At 51.9% G+C, this 19,487-nt stretch overlaps 1 protein-coding gene across 3 annotated transcripts in view; it reads right to left on the bottom strand.

Annotated features, from left to right (window-relative positions):
* Window positions 1-19,487, bottom strand: part of LOC140402508 (uromodulin-like) — a 56,989-nt gene that overhangs the window by 23,491 nt on the left and 14,011 nt on the right. For all 3 annotated transcript variants that reach the window (XM_072490370.1, XM_072490369.1, XM_072490371.1), the window contains exons 3-5: window positions 18,708-18,852; window positions 6,102-6,178; window positions 5,844-6,008 (exon numbers count right to left, since the gene is read on the bottom strand). In XM_072490370.1, the coding sequence (XP_072346471.1) occupies window positions 5,844-6,008; window positions 6,102-6,178; window positions 18,708-18,852 (387 nt within the window). The remainder of the gene's footprint in view (window positions 1-5,843; window positions 6,009-6,101; window positions 6,179-18,707; window positions 18,853-19,487) is intronic.

Raw genomic sequence — 19,487 nt, 5'->3', positions numbered from 1 at the left:
CCCCCCCCCCCCCCCCCCCCCCCCCCCCCCCCGGTCTATCTCTCCCTCTCATGCTTTGGCTCCTCTCCCCTGTTTCTTGGCTACCTGGCTATTCTTCTGCTTGTTCGTTGGCCACAAACAGGTCCCGGAACAATTGGGTGAATGGCTCCCATGTTCTGTGGAAGCCGTCGTCTGACCCTCGGACGGCGAATTTGATTTTCTCCATTTGGGGAGATTCCGAGAGGTCGGACAGCCAGTCTGCAGCTTTGGGCGGTGCTGACCGCCAGCGAGTCTGCAGCTTTGGGTGGTGCTGACCGCCAGCCAGTCTGCAGCTTTGGGTGCTGCTGACCGCCAGCCAGTCTGCAGCTTTGGGTGCTGCTGACCGCCAGCCAGTCTGCAGCATTGGGTGGTGCTGACCGCCAGCCAGTCCGCAGCTTTGGGGGGTGCTGCTGACCGCCAGCCAGTCTGCAGCTTTGGGGGGGGCTGCTGACCACCAGCCAGTCTGCAGCATTGGGCGGTGCTGCTGACCGCCAGCCAGTCCGCAGCTTTGGGTGGTGCTGACCGCCAGCCAGTCTGCAGCTTTGGGTTGTGCTGCTGACCGCCAGCCAGTCCGCAGCTTTGGGTGGTGCTGCTGACCGCCAGCCAGTCTGCAGCTTTGGGTGCTGCTGACCGCCAGCCAGTCCGCAGCTTTGGGGGGTGCTGCTGACCGCCAGCCAGTCTGCAGCTTTGGGTGGTGCTGCTGACCGCCAGCCAGTCTGCAGCTTTGGGGGGTGCTGCTGACCGCCAGCCAGTCTGCAGCTTTGGGGGGTGCTGCTGACCGCCAGCCAGTCCGCAGCTTTGGGTGGTGCTGACCGCCAGCCAGTCTGCAGCATTGGGTGGTGCTGACCGCCAGCCGAACACGATTCCACGGCGGGCGATCGGGGAGGCAAAGGCAAGGGCATCCGCCCTCCTCCCCAGGAATAGATCTGGCTGGTCTGAAACCCCGAAGACCGCCACTTTCGGGCATGGCTCCACCCTCACCCCCACCACCTTGGACATTGCCTCGAAGAAGGCTGCCCAGTACCCCCGCAAGTCTGGGGCAGGACCAGAACACGTGGGCGAGGTTGGCTGGGCCTCCTTGGCACCGCTCACATCTGTCCTCCACCTCTGGGAAGAACCTACTCATACGGGTTCTTGTTAAGTGGGCTCTATGTACCACTTTTAGTTGCGTCAGGCTAAGCCTTGCGCATGTGGAGGTGGAGTTGACCCTATGCAGTGCTTCGCTCCAGAGTCCCCGCCCTATCTCGATCCCCAGGTCCTCCTCCCACTTCATTCTTGTTGCGTCCAGTACGGTGTCAGCCCCTTCTACCAGTCGGTCATACATGTCACCACAATTTCCTTTATCTAGTATGCTTGCGTTCAGTAACTCTTCCAGTAGTGTCTGTCGTGGGGTTGTGGGTATGTCCCTGTCTCCTTTCGTAGGAAGTTTTTTAGTTTTTTAGCTCGTTCCCCCTGGCCAGCTGGAATTTCTCTGTCAGTTCGCCCAGTGTTACGATCCTGCCGTCCGTGTATAGGTCCCTGACTGTCAGTGTCCTTCTGTCCTGTCCCCACCTTTTGAAGGTGGCGTCAGTCAGTGCTGGCGGGAACCTATGGTTGTTGCAGATGGGAGCTTTACTCGACATTCTGGTCAGGCCAAATTGTTGCTGTAGTTGTTCCAGGACTGGAGGGTGTCTATTACCACCGGGCTGCTAGAGTGTTTTTGGGTGGGGATGGGAGCGCCACCATGGCGAGGGCCCGGAGGGAGGTCCCCCTGCAGGAGGCCTCTTCCGCGCGTCCCCATTCGGCTTCTGGCTCCTTGATCCATCCCCTTATTCGCTCGGCCGTCGCCGCCCAGTGGTAAAGTTGTAGGTTTGGGAGGGCAAGCCCCCCCCCTGGATTTTGTTTTTTGTAAGACCTTCTTTGGGATCCCAGCATTCTCCCCCCCCCCCCCCCCCCCATACGAACGCCATGATTAGTTTGTCTAGTGCTTTGAAAAAGGCCTTGGGGATGTAGATCGGGATGGATCTGAATAGGAAGCGGTACCTGGGCAGCACGTTCATGTTGATCGTCTGGACTCTCCCCGCGAGGGAGAGTGGGAGTCTGTTCCATCTTTGCAGGTCCTTTTTTACTTCCTCTGTCAGACTGGTGAGGTTCCATTTGTGGATCCCTTTCCAGTCGTGGGCTATTTGGATCCCCAGGTAGGAATTTGAGTCGGGCTTGTTTAAACGGCAGTCCCGTTAGGGCTGCCCCACCTACTTGTGGGTGTACCGGGAAGATCTCGCTTTTACTCATGTTGAGTTTGTAGCCCGAGAAGGCGCCAAGCTCTTTCAGGAGCGCGATGATTCTGTCCCTGCTGCTCTGCGGATCCGAAATGTAGAGGAGCAGGTCATCTGCATAGAGTGAGACTATGCTCTCTGCCGCCCCTTCAGAACCCCCTCCAGCTTTTTGCTGCTCTGAGCGCGATTGCTAGTGGCTCGATCGCGAGAGCGAACAGCAGCGGGGACAGTGGGCATCCTTGTCTGGTGGCCCTGTGCAGCTGGAAGTATCGGGAGTTGGTTTGTTGGTCCGTACGCTCACCATGGGAGCGTTGTATAGGAGCTTTACCCAGGAGGTGAACCCTGTTCCAAGCCCGAACCGCTCCAGTACCTCTATGAGGTATTTCCATTCGACTCTGTCGAAGGCCTTTTCTGCATCTAGGCAGACGATCACCTCTGGTGTTCTCTCCCCGGAGGGGGTCATTATCACATTCAGCAGGTGCCTGATGTTCGAGGTAAGCTGTCTACCTTTGACAAAGCCCGTCTGGTCCTCTGCGACCACCTCAGGTACTCAGTCTTCTAACCTTTTGGCTCGGATTTTGGCCAGTATTTTGGCGTCTGCATTCAGCAGTGAGATGGGTCTGTATGACCCACATTCTGTTGGGTCTTTGTCTTTCTTAGGTATCAGCGAGATTGAGGCCTGTGCTAGCGTGGGCGGCAGTGTGCCCCTCGCTAGCAAGTCTGTGAACATCTCCCGCAGGTGCGGGGCCAGTGCTGTCGCAAATTGTTTGTAGAAGTCCACCGGGAACCCGTCGGGTCCCGACGCCTTCCCCGCCTGCATGGAGCTAATGCTGTCCATGATCTCTCCCAGTGCTAGTGGTGCTTCGAAGCCCTGTTTTTTCCCTCCCCCACGACAGAAATGTCCAGTCCATCAAGGAACCGGTTCATCCCGGACTCCCCCATTGGGGGCTCTGAGGTGTACAGCCCTTGGTAGAAGGTCTTGAAGGTTTTGTTGATCTTTTCTGGTTCTGTTTCTAGCATGCCTCTGGTATCCTTGATTTGTGCAATTTCTCTGGTGGCTGCCTGCTTTCTCAGCTGGTGTGCCAACAGGCAGCTGGCTTTGTCTCCGTGTTCGTATAGGGTCCCACGTGCCTGGCGGAGTTGGTGCACTGCTTTCCTGGTGGAGAGCGGGTCAAAGTTCCTTTGTAGCTCTTTCCTCTCCGCCAGGAGCTCTACGGTCGGGGCCTCGGAGTATTTACAGTCTACCTCCAGTATGGAGTCCACCAGCTGCTGCTTCGCCATCCGTTCCTCCCTATCTCTTTGCGCTTTGAAAGCGATGATTTCCCCTCTTAGTACGGCCATTGGTGCTTCCCAGAACGTGGAGGGTGAGACCTCCCCGTCCTGGTTGTTCTCTGTGTACTCTGCAATGGCCCGTGATAACCTTTCATTGAAGGCCTTGTCCGCAAGTCGGGCTAAGTCCAACCTCCATGTGGGGCGTTGGGCCCTGCCCGTCTCCAGCCTCACGTCCATGTAGTGTGGAGCGTGGTCTGATATCACAATTGCGGAGTATCCCACCTTGTCTATCCCCGGAAACACCGTTTTCCCTACCACAAAGAAGTCAATTCTGGTGTATACATTGTGTATTGGGGAGAAGGAGAATTCCTTCTCCCCCGGGTGGGCGAACCTCCAGGGGTCCACCGCTCCCAACTGCTCCATAAAGTGACTGAGTTCCCTTGCCATGCTTGAGGGTTTCCCCGTTTTGGGGTTTGATCTGTCTCTCTTTGGGTCCTGTACACAGTTGAAGTCCCCCCCATGATTAGTCGATGCGTCGCTATGTCAGGGATTTCTGCCATGGTCTTCTTGATGAAGCTCGTGTCGTCCCAGTTGGGTGCGTACACGTTAACTAGTACTACCGGTGCCCCATCCAGGGCCCCGCTGACCATGGCATACCGGCCCCCTGGGTCCGTAACCGTCTTTGTCGCCCTAAACATCGTCCACTTGCTGATCAATATCGCTACCCCCCTGGCCCTTGTTCCATAGCAGGAATGGTAGGTCTGTCGCCCTTTCTTACCCGCAGTCGGTCCTGCTCTCTCAGGTGTGTCTCTTGGAGGAAGACTATGTCGGCCCTCATATTTCTTAGATGGGTGAGGACTCTGGCCGTTGAGTCATCTTACGTTCCAGGTGACTATCCTGCTGGGGGGCTTCTGCCCCCTCACTCCTCTGGGATTAACCAGACTTACCTGGTGGTTGCGCCCCTGCCCTCCGGGGTTTCCCTTTGTTAGGGGGCCGTCCAGGATGGCCGTTGTCACTGCTCTCTCCATGCGGTCGAGTCCCTGCGCTCCAGGGTTTCCCTTTGTCCCGGGGGCACCTGACATGGCTGCCCACTGTGCGTCCGCCACACGGGTAGTCCCCTGCACTCTGGGGTCTCCCTTTGCCCAGAGACCGTATTGGGTGGGTGCTTGCAGCGATTCCTTGTTTCGAGCCCTTGGTTGTGGCACTTTGTAGCCCGATTCCTTTTCTAGCCTTGTTTGTCCCTCCTTCCCTGTGTCGCCCCTCCCCGGTCTCTTCCTCCCTGTGTGTCCCCCCCCCCCCCCAGTCTCTCTCCCCCCCCTGCCCCCCCCCCCCGTCTCTCTCCCCCCCCCCCCCCCCCGCCTCTCTCCTCCCCCCCGGTCTCCCCCCTTTACCATTCACTTCCTAACTGCTCATTGTAAATGCATGCTGGGTCTCAGTGACTTATTGATGAGGACTCCCAGCTCCCTTTGTATGTTTACACTTTCTAATCTCTCACCATTTGAGAAATAATCTGCACATCTGTCCCTCCCACCAAAGTGATGACCTCACATTTTCGATGTTCTCTTCCATCTCCCATGTTCTTGTCCATTCACTAGATCTGTCCAAATCCCCGTGAAAACTCTTTGTATCTTCCTCACAGCTCACATTCCCACTCACGTTGCTCCTTTCACAATCTTGGAAAGATTACATTTGGTCCCCACGTCCAAATCATTGATCAATAACAGCTGGGGCGGTCCAGAGAGCTGAGCCTGTGGACCCCACTCGTCAGAGGCTGTCAATGTGAGAGTCACCCCTTTATTCCCACTCTCTGGTTTCTGCTTATTAACCAATCGTTATTCTTTGCCAACACCTTGCCTCCTGTTCCATTGCTTTCGCTGGTTGACCAAACTCCTGTTGGTAACTTTATCCGAAGCCTTCTGAAAATACAGGAACTCGACATCCCTTTTATCAATTTTGTCAGTAACATCCCCAAAAACGTCCAACATGTTCATCAAACATCTTCCCCCACATTAACCCATGTCGACTGTGTCCAGTCAGATCCTCATTCTCCAAGTGTCCATTTCTCACATCCTTTGGAATTGATTCGAGCGTTTCCCCTCCGACTGCAGCAAGGTGACTGAGTTCGGAAAGGGTTACAAAGGAGCTGTAACAGTGTCTGATTCAGTTCCCGTCGCTGGAAACTACACTTTGGGTTTCAGTCCCTTACAGCAGGAAGGTCTGATGTAACTTTGTCATTGCTGCTGCTGACCTGGGACATCCCAGAATTACCCGTTTACTCCATTTAAAACCCCAATGTACCTGTGCAGTAAGCGAGGCTGCAGGCGGGTGCCGTCGACAAGTAATAAACAAAGTAATCGCTGCAGCGTTTGATCTTTATTTCCTGAGTCCATTGACAGGTATTTCCACTCCAGTGAAAACAAACTCTCCTCCTCACCTCCCCGTCACCCGGAGTGGGATGAACACCTGAAATGAGGGAGAGAAAGAGTGAAAAGTGTATCCAGTGTTAATACTGTTGGACAGTCAATGCAAATCTGATGCAATAGAGTCTGAAATTACCGTTTAACCAGCCTGAGGCGTGTGTGGAGCAGTGATTGATTGGGACAACAGTCTCAGGAATGATCGATCCACCAGGACTGAAAGAACAATCACACAGTCAGTCGCTGTACTGGGGAAAGCAAAATACAATGAAGCTGGAATTACTCAGCTGGTCAGGCAGCCTGTGTGGAGAGAAAGAGAATTAACATTTCTGTTTGTGATGACCCTTCGTCAGGACAGGGGAGTTATCACAACACCAAACATTAACTCTGATTCTCTCCACAGAAGCTGACTGAGCTGCTGAGTATTTCCAGCCTGTTCTGTTTCCATTTCACATTGTATTCAGGAGGACGTGTGTGAAATGTGCAATGAGATAAACTCAGCCAGGGAGGAACTATTACCATGTTTAGCACCCTGGAAAGTGGACATATCCCCTGAAAGAGACAAAATGTACCCGAGGCTGCTGAGGAGAACAAGGGAAGATGTAACAAAGACTCAAAGCAGCTTCACCCATCGACCGTGGCTATAGGTGTGGATCCGGAGATCTGGAGGACTAATCACATTGATAAAACCAGGATGAAGAGACAGGAGCACGAAGGACAGACCACTCCGCCTGATGTCTGTTGTGGGTAAATTACGGGAAATAATTGTATGATATTACATAAATCATGGTTTAAAAAGACATAAATTAATCAAAGAGAGTCAGGACAGATTTGTTCAGGGCAAGGCGAGTTTGACTAATTTAATTACATTGAGGAAGTAACGTGGAGAGTTGATGAGGGTAATGTGCATGATGCAGTCTGCATGGGGTTGACCAAGAGTTTTGACAAGATCCAACAAGACGGACAGATCAGGGAATTGGAACCTGATGAGATCCAGCCATAGTGGTGAGCTGGATCCCAATTGGCTCTCTGCCAGAGCAAAGGGTTCTGGGTAGTGTTACTGAGATTGGAAGGTTGTTTCCAGTGACATTCCCGAGGTATCGGACTGGGTTCCTTTATTCCTGTGGTATATGTCAATGACATGGAATTGTGGACATGATTAAATGTCTGCAGGAGAGGTGAAACTTGTTCCTGTGGTTGAGAGTGAGGCGGAAAGCTGTAAACTGCAGCAAGTTATCAATGGGCTGGTCAGGTGGGTGGATATGTGAGCAGCGGAACTCCATGTGAGGAAGTGTGAGGAAATGGGTTTTGGGAGGACAATCACTGCAAGGGGACCGACCACACAATGAGGGGTGGATATTGAGATGTGTGGTAGTGCAGAGGGATCTCAGAGTTTATATCACTGATTCCTGATGATAGCAGGCAGAGAAATAAGGTGGTCAAGATGGTGTTTCGGACACTTTCCCTTATTGGTCAAGGCCTTGAGTGGAAGAGGAAGGAGGTGTTTCTCGAATTGTATAAAACAATTGTTAGACCTGAGCTCGAGGACGGTGTACAGTTCTGGTCACCACAGGACAGGGACATTCCCGAGGTATCGGACTTGAATGTGATCAGACTTGAGAACGGAGTGAGATGATTAATGAGGATATTGCCAAGAATGGGAAATTGTAATCGGGAGGGGAGATTGGCTGGAGTTGTTTACCTTTGAACAGAGGAGGCTGAGGGGAGATTTAATTGTGATGTATAAAATGGGGAGGAATCTGGAACGAGTGGATTAGGAAGAACCAGTTTATATCAGCAGAGCAATCAATAACCAGGAGCAAAGATTGGAAGTAATTTTTGGAAGATTGATGGGGGGGGGATGAGGATGAATCTTTTCACCCACAGGGCAGTGTGAACTGCACAGTCTGACTGAGCCAGAAGGGGGCGCTCTGCCTTTTCAACCAGAATAGAAACAATGGATCGAATGGCCTCGTTCTGCATCGTGAATCTTTCTATGTTTACATATATCTCCCTCATCCCAGGAAGTCCCTTTATTCTGTGCCTTTGCTCCATTTTCCTGGAAATCTCCCATTATTGCCGGGTTCAATGACATGGTGCCTTGGGGCGAGGAGGTGAACTGGCGAAGGGGCCTTGGGGCGAGGAGGTGAACTGGCGAAGGGGCCTTGGGACGAGGAGGTGAACTGGCGAAGGGGCCTTGGGGCGAGGAGGTGAACTGGCGAAGGGGCCTTGGGAACCTTTGAGCTGCAGGTACTCAGTTTGGAGGCCAGCATACGAGTCATTTGGCATCGAGACATGGCTACCAAATGTGTTTGGGCAAATATTGTTTCCTGGGAGAAAAAAGATATACATCAAGTGTTTACTTTTGCAGTGACGAGCACAATGGGAAGGTGCAGCCTGTGGAACTGGCCTTCTGGTGCATCCAGAGGCAGGATCAGAACGCTGAGGAGGAAGGGCCTGTCACAGGACAGATGCCCAGAGAGCGGCCTCTCAGAGGGGACTTCCATTGGCCGGAGTGTACAGATGGAGCCTGGCCATCCTGTAGATGAATGACAGCCAGTGCTGCTGAAGACTCTGCCTGTCCCGGGACATAAGAACATAAGAACATAAGAACTAGGAGCAGGAGTAGGCCATCTGGCCCCTCGAGCCTGCTCCGCCATTTAACGAGATCATGGCTGATCTTTGTGGACTCAGCTCCACTCTCCGGCCCGTACACCATATCCCCGAATCCCTTTATTCTTTAGAAAGGGATCTATCTTTTTCTTAAAAACGTTTAAAGAAGGAGCCTCAACTGCTTCACTGGGCAAGGAATTCCAGAGATTCACAACCCTTTGGGTGAAGAAGTTCCTCCTGCACTCCATCCTAAATCTATTTCCCCTTATTTTGAGGCTATGCCCCCTAGTTCTGCTTTCCCCGACCAGTGGAAACAACCTGCCCGCATCTATCCTATCTATTCCCTTCATAATCTTATATGTTTCAATAAGAACCCCCGCATCCTTCGCTGCACATTTGATAGCACAATTCGCTGTGTGCACGCGAGCGCGCCGCCGGGGGGGGGGGGGGTCGGTGGTACAACTCACTAAAGCGAATCTCCCTTTGATGATGAAACACAAGAGTCAGCCTGTTCTCTCCAAAACATCCTTTCTCTCCATTACCAAATGGACTTATGTACTCCTAAAAATACTATAACCTAATGTTTATTTTCCACTCCTGCCCACAAGTACATTTGTTCGTGCCATTAAAATCTGTATCTCCATAACATTCTATCTAATTCCCCCAAGTTAATTTCCAACACCAAGCATCACAACCCATTTTGTTCGTTCCTACAGCATCACTCCCTTCCCCTGGAGTCTTTTCCCCAAAGATAATACCTTGTTCTTTTATTTATTCTTTTATCAATCCTTCTCAAGTGATTAACTTGATTTCCCTACTCTATGCATTTTATTCCTTCTTTATTTAAAAAGCATTTCTAATTTGTGCTCATCTATTTTTTTCTTCCTATATTCTGAAGAGACATAGTCAAAATAATAACAGTTTCCCTCTCCATAGGTGCTACCGACCTGCTGAGTATTTCCGACTAGCTTAGGGATAGAAACTGGGCGAGATGCTGTAAATGTATTGTGCCTGTCCCCCTTGGTTAATAAAGCTGTCTTTGTCTCTGCCTCAACAATTTAGATTGCTGCTGGCCTTGTTCTGCATTACAAGCCAGCTGTTTAGCTCACTGTGCTAAACCTGCTCCATTTAGATGGCACACAGGCATAAATTAGGTATCCCTCTAATTTAGGTACAGTCTGGCACATTCAGGATAGTTCCTCAAACACTAGAGACCTAAAGCTGATCCAATTGTTTTTTAAATCTTCCAAAGTAAATGACTTATGAAGAAGGATCCCACAATGATACATGGATATTCAGAAAGCTAATTAAGAAGTCCCAATAGAGAAGGAATCTCCTCTCAAAGAATTCAATCGCAAATTGAACAGGCTACAGGCATCTAAAAACTTAACTGGAGCTTGACTGGCAATTTGCTTGGCTGAACAATGGAACGCCCAGCTAAGCAGCAGCTTTTAAAAACTATGGGGGCGGCAAGAGTTGACCAAAGGTGCAGAGACATGTCGCCAGCCTCCATGACACAAAGTCCTACTGGTGACGCGGAATGTTGCAGGTCCTTTGCATCAAAAGGAAAGCAGGCTCCTCGGGGCAAAAGCTTTGCACATGCTCTGTTACCAAAGCTAGCAATGAGGGAAATAGTCAACCGGGCAAAACAATCGTGCCCCCTGCAGCTGGCCCATAGGATCAAAGCAGGAGCTGTTAATCCATTTACATTTTTAGTGACCCAAAGCTAATCCCACTTCTCCAATAAACATTCAAATTCCTTTATTTCAATCGTTATTCACTCATTCCCCTAAAATTGCAATGGCCCCTGCTCCACTACTTGGTAGCAAAACATTTTCTGTTCCAAGAACCTTGCATGAAGAAATAGCTCCTGACCTCTTTTGAATTGATGACTGTCTAACCAGCTCCCTAGAGTAGAGAGCCTCTCCATTTATCCTATCAAAACTCTAACTACATAGGGCAGCACAATGGCTGTGATTAGCATTGCTGCCTTACGGCACCGAGATCCCAGGTTCGATCCCAGCTCCGGGTCACTGTCAGTGTGGAGCCCGCACACGACATGGTGTCTCGCTAATGCCCCTTCTACAGGAGTTTGTGCCACCAGGGCTTGGAGAGCATGCAGTGCCGGTGGCGTTGGAAATCACAGCCATCCTTACCTATTATGCCACTTGCACCGTCCAGTGCTCCAGGTGTGATTTTTGCAGCATCTCACAAGTTTCCGCACACAGTGCATGCAGGAGATGATGGTCACATCTTCCCGAGGAAACCCAACTACCTGCATTTCAACCAGGACCAGGCAAGAGCTGTTGGATTTGCCCAGATTTCTGGCTTGCCACAGATGCAGGATGCCATCGACTGCATTGATGTAGCAGATCCCCATGCATCAAAAATGCAGTTTGGGAATCACCAGGACTTTCACTCCCTCAATGTTCCGCTCGTCTGCCACCACACCAAGTGAATCCTCCAGGCGTGTGTCTGTTCCCTGGGAGTCTGCACGAATCAGACATCCGCAGCCACTCTTCCATCTCTGGCATGTTTGAGGGTCCACAGTGGCTACAGGACTGGCTCCTCTGAGACAGGGGATACCCACTGAGGGCGTGGCTGATGGTGTCAGTGCGGAGGTCACAGAGTGCAGCAGAGATCAGATGCAACGATACTTATGTGAGAACTCACACTTTGGTGGAGCAGACCAGAGGGATGCTGAAGGTGAGGTTGTGGAGCCTGGACTGGTCTGGTGAAGGACTGCAGTACAGTCTGCAGAGGGCGCTGCTCACCTGATCATACTCTGCACACCCTGGCACCCCAAAGGAGCGAGGAACTGCCTGAGGAGGAGATAGAGGAGCAGCACATTTCCTCGGATGAGGAAGATGGTGTGGTGGACGAAGAAAAGGAGGTCCTGGAAGGTGAGGTGGTCAGCCATGAAGTCGATGGCCAGATGGGGCAGAGAAGTTTGGGACGCACTCATAGCCGCCGATTGATGGATGGTGATGAAATGAACTACTGGGTACATCCCACCACCCTCACCTCCCCTCCAGGAGCATTGCTCTCTGTCTGACAGTGAAGCTCGTGTTATGGAGAGGAAACGAGCCCATAGACACGACATTCCAAGAGGATGATGATGATTGGCAGTGGGGACAGTGCAGATACCTTCAAAGACTCCTGATTGGCTAATGGCTGCTCTCTCACTCTCAATGACCAATGGTCCTTTTCTGGCGTTCTCGTGTGAAGGGTTTCACCTCTCCTGATCGAACGTCCTCCGTATTGACCTGTGACCTTGAGGTTCGATGTCACCGGAGGCTGAGGTGAACATTTTTTGGCTGCAAAGAGCAGGGCGCCATTTTCAGAGAGGCCAGATTGACAGTGACAGGGATGTGTGACCGTCGGCCTGAACATTGGGCGAGACGTCCGAGGAACAGGCTTGACTGATGTGTTCAGTCACTGTGAGGGGACATTACCACTGTGCAGGTACCTTGCAGAGAGAATGGAGGAGGCTCTGGACAGAGAACCCAGTCAGTCTGGCTGGCATTACAGGAAGACAGGGATTACAAGGAGCCATCGCGAGGGTGCAGTAAGTGAGAGTTGATTTCCAGAGGTGTGTGTTATCTACAATAACCAACACCCATGTCCACGCTGTTCTTGACCTTTCTAACCCTGCTGATATGTCTTGCTGCATCCCCAGGGTCCACAGCGGAGTTGGAGACAGTATGCAGAGATTCCTAAATTGCGTTTCGGTAGACAAATCCCCAGGGCTGGATGGGATCTATCCCAGATTTCTGCAGGAGGCAAGGGAAGAAATAGTTGGGCCTTAACAGACATCTTTGCATCCTCTTTGACCACAGATGAGGCTCCAGAGGACTGGAGAAAAGCCAATGTTACTCCCTTGTCAAAGAAAGGAAGCAGGGATAATCCAGCAAATTATAGGCCGCAGAGCCTGACATCAGTGGTGGGGAGGCTTTTGGAGATGATACCGAGGAGCGGGATATATGCACATTTGGAGGAAAATGAACTAGTTAGTGACAGGCAGCATGGTTTTGTACGGGGAAAGTCATGTCTCACGAATTTGATTGAGTTTTTGAAGAGGTGAAAAAGAAAATTGATGAGGGAAGGGTTGTGAATGCAGCTCGATGAACTTTAGTAAAACAATTGACAAGGCCCCACATGGCAGACTGATACAAAAAATAAACTTCCAAGGGATTTGGAGTGGTCTGGCGAGATGGACACAGAACTGGATTGGCAACAGGAGACAGAGAGTAGCGGTGGAAGGGTGTTTTTTAGAATGAAGATCTGTAGCTAGTGGTGTTCCGCAGGGATCAGTGCTGGGATCGCTGTTGTTTGTAGTACATATAAATGATCTGGATGAAAATGTGGGTGGTCTGATTAGAAAGTTTGCGGATGACGTGAAGATTGGTGGAGTTGCTGAGAGTGCCGAGGATTGTCAGAGGATACAACAGGTTTTAGGTGGATCGGAGACTTGGGCACAGAAATGGCAGATGGAGTTTAATTCAGACAAATGCGAGGTGATGCATTTTGGTGTAAATGGCAGAATCCTTCGGAACATTAACATGCAGAGGGTTCTGGACGTGCCGGTCCACAGTTCAATAAAAGTGGCAACACAGGTGGCCAAGGTGATTGAGAAAGCAGATGACATTCTTGCCTTCGTCAGGCAGAGCATTGAGTGCAGGAGTGGGGAAATCATGTTGCAGCTGTGGGAAACCTTGGTTAGGCCGCATTTGGAGTATTGCGTGCAGTTCTGATCACCTCGTTATAAGAAGGAAGCGGAAGCTTTGGAGAGAGTGCAAAGAAGATTCACCAGGGTGTTGCCTGGTCTCGAGGGTGTTGGCTATGGGGAGAGTTTGAATAAACTGGGATTGTTTTCAATGGAAAGACGGACGCTGAGGGGAGACCTGTTAGAGGTCTACAAGATTACGAGAGGCACAGACAGAGTGGGAGTGTCAATTACAAGGGGGCACAGTTTCAAGGTGAGAGGGGGAAAGTTTAAGGGAGAGGTGCGGGGTAAGGTTTCCACACAGACAGTGGTGGGTGGCTGGAACGCGCTGCCAGAGGATGTGGGGAAGCAGCACATTAGCAACATTTAAGAGGCATCTGGATGGGTCCATGAATAGGGAGGAAATCGAGGGATCCGGACCGAGTAAGGGCAGAACGTTTATTTTTTAAGTTAGGGCATCAGGATCAGCAAAGGCTCGGAGGGCCGAAGGGACCGTTCCTGTGCTATACTTTTCTTGGTTCTTAGTACCATGCCCTGTTGTCTGTGATGAGCTTGAGGGGCCTACACGAGAGGGCCAGGACTTGCTGCCACCAGCCTGTTTTCGCGATCCTGCTGTGTGACAATGCCATCCTCATCGGCCTCTGGATCTGGAGCTGAAGGGGATCACAGCAAGAGGGAATTCGGATGGGCGGGACACTCCCAGAGTCACCTGGGTGGAAGGGCCTGGGCTGTGCACAAGCTGATCCTCCACCTTGTGGGGGCCCGACAGCCCCTGGCTACCTCCTTGTGACAGGGGAGCAGTTGGAATGAACTCAACGATCCGCGCTGTCCTCGAGCATCGACACTCGTGGATCCCAAAACATTCCTGCACAACGGCATGCTTCACCACGGAGTGTGTGTCCTTCACCACGGAGTGTGTGTCCCTCACCATGGAGTGTGCGTCCTTCACCACTGAGTGTGTGTCCTTCACCAGTGAGTGTGTGTCCTTCGCCACCGAGTGTGCGTCCTTCGCCACGGAGTGTGTGTCCTTCGCCACCGAGTGTGCGTCCTTCACCACCGAGTGTGCGTCCTTCAACACCGAGTGTGTGTCCTTCACCACGGAGTGTGTGTCCCTCACCACGAAGTGTGTGTCCCTCACCACAGTGTGTGCGTCCCTCACCACGGAGTGAGTGTCCCTCACCACGGAGTGTGTGTCCTTCACCAGAGTGTGCGTCCCTCACCACGGAGTGTGTGTCCTTCACCACGGAGTGAGTGTCCCTCACCACAGTGTGTGTGTCCCTCACCACGGAGTGTGTGTCCTTCACCAGTGTGTGTGTCCCTCACCACGGAGTGTGTGTCCCTCACCACGGAGTGTGTGTCCCTCACCACGGAGTGTGTGTCCTTCACCACGGAGTGTGTGTCCTTCACCGTGGAATGTGTGTCCTTCACCGTGGAATGTGTGTCCCTCACCACGGAGTGTGTGTCCCTCACCACGGAGTGTGTGTGTCCCTCACCACGGAGTGTGTGTCCCTCACCATGGAATGTGTGTCCCTCACCACGGAGTGTGTGTCCCTCACCATGGAATGTGTGTCCCTCACCACGGAGTGTGTGTCCCTCACCACGGAGTGTGTGTCCTTCACCACGGAGTGTGTGTCCTTCACCACGGAGTGTGTGTCCTTCACCGTGGAATGTGTGTCCCTCACCACGGAGTGTGTGTGTCCCTCACCACGGAGTGTGTGTCCCTCACCATGGAATGTGTGTCCCTCACCACGGAGTGTGTGTCCCTCACCATGGAATGTGTGTCCCTCACCACGGAGTGTGTGTCCTTCACCACGGAGTGTGTGTCCCTCACCACGGAGTGTGTGTCCCTCACCATGGAATGTGTGTCCCTCACCACGGAGTGTGTGTCCCTCACCACGGAGAGTGTGTTCCTCACCACGGAATGTGTGTCCCTCACCACGGAGTGTGTGTCCCTCACCATGGAATGTGTGTCCCTCACCACGGAGAGTGTATCCTTCACCACGGAGTGTGTGTCCCTCACCATGGACTGTGTCCCTCACCACGGAGTGTGTGTCCCTCACCACGGAGTGTGTGTGTCTCACCACAGAGAGTGCGTGTCCCTCACCACGGAGTGTGTGTCCCTCACCACGGAGTGTGTGTCCCTCACCATGGAATGTGTGTCCCTCACCACGGAGAGTGTGTCCCTCACCACGGAGAGTGTGTGCCCCTCACCATGGAATGTGTGTCCCTCACCACGGAGAGTGTGTCCCTCACCACGGAGAGTGTGTCCCTCACCATGGAATGTGTGTCCCTCACCATGGAATGTGTGTCCCTCACCATGGAATGTGTGTCCCTCACCACGGAGTGTGTGTCCCTCACCATGGAATGTGTGTCCCTCACCATGGAATGTGTGTCCCTCACCATGGAATGTGTGTCCCTCACCACGGAGTGTGTGTCCCTCACCACGGAGTGTGTGTCCCTCACCACGCAGAGTGTGTCCCTCACCACGGAGTGAGTGTCCCTCACCACGGAGTGTGTGTGTCCCTCACCACGGAGTGTGTGTCCCTCACCACGGAGAGTGTGTCCCTCACTACAGAGTGTGTGTGTCTCACCACGGAGAGTGCGTCCCTCACCACGGAGTGTGTGTCCTTCACCACGGATTGTGTGTCCTTCACCACTGAGTGTGTGTGTCCCTCACCATGGAGTGTGTGTGTCCCTCACCATGGAACGTGTGTCCCTCACCACGGAGTGTGTGTCCCTCACCATGGAATGTGTGTCCCTCACCACGGAGTGTGTGTCCCTCACCACGGAGTGTGTGTGTCCCTCACCACGGAGTGTGTGTCCCTCACCACGGAGAGTGTGTCCCTCACCACAGAGTGTGTGTGTCTCACCACGGAGAGTGCGTCCCTCACCACGGAGTGTGTGTCCTTCACCACGGATTGTGTGTCCTTCACCACTGAGTGTGTCCCTCACCACGGAGTGTGTGTCCCTCACCATGGAACGTGTGTCCCTCACCACGGAGTGTGTGTCCCTCACCATGGAATGTGTGTCCCTCACCACGGAGTGTGTGTCCCTCACCACGGAGTGTGTGTCCTTCACCACGGAGTGTGTGTCCTTCACCACGGAGTGTGTGTCCCTCATCACGGAGTGTGTGTCCTTCACCACGGAGTGTGTGTCCCTCACCACGGAGTGTGTGGCCCTCACCACGGAGTGTGCGCTCCTGTATTGACAGGCAGAGAGATCTGGGCGCCCATGTCCACCGATCACTGAAAGTGGCAACACATGTGGTTAGGGGGGTCAAGAAGGCTTACGGCATGCTGGCCATCATCGGTCCGGACATTGAATATAGAACATAGAACATTACAGCGCAGTACAGGCCCTTCGGCCCTCGATGTTGCGCCGAGCTGTGAACCCACTCTAAAGCCCATCTACACTATTCCCTTATCATCCATATGTCGATCCAATGACCATTTGAATGCCCTTAGTGTTCGCGAGGCCACTACTGTTGCAGGCAGGGCATTCCACACCCTTACTACTCTCTGAGTAAAGAACCTACCTCTGACATCTGTCCCATATCTATCTCCCCTCAATTTAAAGCTATGTCCCCTCGTGCTAGACATCACCATCTGAGGAAAAAGGCTCTCATTGTCCATCCTATCTAATCCTCTGATCATCTTGTATGTCTCAGTTAAGTCATCTCTTAACCTTCTTCTCTCTAACGAAAACAGCCTCAAGTCCCTCAGCCTTCCCTCATAAGATCTTCCCTCCATACCAGGCAACATTCTGGTAAATCTCCTCTGCACCCTTTCCAATGCTTCCACATCCTTCCTATAATGTGGTGACCAGAATTGTACGCAATACTCCAAATGCGGCCGCACCAGAGTTTTGTACAGCTGCAACATGACCTCATGGCTCCAAAACGCAATCCCTCTACCAATAAAAGCTAACACACTGTACGCCTTCTTCACAACCCTCTCAACCTGGGTGGCAACTTTCAGGGATCTATGTGCATGGACACCGAGATCTCTCTGCTCATCCACACTACCAAGAATCTTACCATTAGCCTCTGTCTTCCTGTTATTCCTTCCAAAATGAATCACCTCACACTTTTCTGCATTAAACTCCATTTGCCACCTCTCAGCCCAGCTCTGCAGCTTATCTATGTCCCTCTGTAACTTCTAGCATCCTTCCGCACTGTCTACAACTCCACCGACTTTAGTGTCATCTGCAAATTTACTCACCCATCCTTCTACGCCCTCCTCCAGGTCATTTATAAAAATGACAAACAGCAGTGGCCCCAAAACAGATCCTTGTGGTACACCTCGAGTAACTGGACTCCAGACTGAACATTTCCCATCAACCACCACCCTTTGTCTTCTTCCAGCTAGCTCTGCTAATATGAAAATTAGCAAGTCATGTTCCAACTGTGCAGGACCTTAGTAAGGCCTCATTTGGGATATTGTGTACAATTCTGGTCGCCACACTACCAGAAGGATGTGGATGCTTTGGAGAGGGTGCAGAAGTGGTTTGCTAGGATGTTGCCTGGTGTGGAGGGTGTTAGCTATGAGGAGAGGTTAGATAAACTCGGTTTTTCTTTACTGGAACAATGGAGGTTGAGAGGCGACCTGATAGAGGTCTGCAAGATTATGAGTGGATAGTCAGATGCTCTTTCCCAGGGTAGGCGCGTCAAGTACTAGGGGACATGGGTTTAAAGTTTGTGGGAAAAGTTTAGAACAGATGTGCGAGGTACGTTTTTTACACAGAGGGTAGTAAATATATGAAACGCGCGGCCTGGGGAGGTGGTGGGAGCAGGTACGATAGCGGCATTTAAGGAGCATCTACACAATTATATAAAGAGGGTGGCAATGGAAGGATACGGACTCCGTAAGTGCAGGTGGTTTTAGTTTTGCCAGGTACCATGGTCGAGGCAGGCTTGGAGGGCAGAAGGGCCTGTTCCTGTGCTGTATTGTTCTTTGAGATGCAGATGTGTGTGGGAGAGGGAGTGGTGCTGGCAGTGAGTGAGCTCCCTGTGAGTGTGCGAGTGATGGGAGGAGTGACGTATACTGGCAGAACGCAAATGGTCACTCACCCTTTTCCGACACTAGGTGCCTGTCCTCCTCTGCAGGCTATTGGCACTGAGCAGAGCTGTCACCGCTTTCCCTGGTGGGTCAGTGCCCCAGCTCGGTCGTCTGCTCCCTGGGAGCGGGTACAGGCCCTCACGCTGCAACTCCACTGCATCTGGGAAAGATCTGCCCTCTATCTCTGTTCAATTTCCCTGGGAATCTCCCATTATTCCCCATGTTTCACTCTGTAGAAGCCACATCTTCCCTTTCCCAGTATTCCCTCCCTTCCCCATTGCTCTGAATAACGATCCCACTTTCTCTGCAGTTCCTGATGAGTTTAATCGCGTTTTCCCCTGGATCTTACCTGTTGAATCTGTACCATCCCGCGACAAGATTTCTGTCACATTGCCAATCAGCGGAACAGTTTTGATTCAAACACTTTACGCTCCTCCATGGCTGGTCCAGAACTTCATGATTCACGCACGGGTCAACAGATATGGAGACGGCAGCTGAATGACAGTAAGATGTTTATTGTTAAAATAAAGATGAGGAAATATTACACACTGGCTCATCTGCATTGCAACAACCTTAGTTTCAACCACTGTCTGCTATCAATCCCTGAACTGGAAGCTGGAATCTCTGCTCCTTCTCCAAGCCAGTTTACTCCTCATCTCCCAGCTCCGTCTCTGGGGATCTGTGACCCTGGGGATGGAGCATGTAGAACCCAACACTGTATCTGCAGCTCAACACAAACTGTGGACATCGCAGGTGTTGAGATACCAGACAAGACACCCAAACAATTTTCAGCGTGTAAAACTGTGAGGAAAGGACACTTCACCCCAGGAGTGGTCACTCTGACCAATACATAGAACATAGAACATTACAGCGCAGTACAGGCCCTTCGGCCCTCGATGTTGCGCCGAGCTGTGAAACCACTCTAAAGCCCATCTATTCCCTTATCGTCCATATGTCTATCCAATGACCATTTGAATGCCCTTAGTGTTGGCGAGTCCACTACTGTAGCAGGCAGGGCATTCCACACCCTTACTACTCTCTGAGTAAAGAACCTACCTCTGACATCTGTCCTGTATCTATCTCCCCTCAATTTAAAGCTATGTCCCCTCGTGCTAGACATCACCATCCG

The sequence above is a fragment of the Scyliorhinus torazame genome, chromosome 25, assembly GCF_047496885.1.
Source record: "Scyliorhinus torazame isolate Kashiwa2021f chromosome 25, sScyTor2.1, whole genome shotgun sequence".
Taxonomy (NCBI): Eukaryota; Metazoa; Chordata; class Chondrichthyes; order Carcharhiniformes; family Scyliorhinidae; genus Scyliorhinus; species Scyliorhinus torazame.
This window is presented reverse-complemented; position numbering and strand designations above follow the sequence as displayed.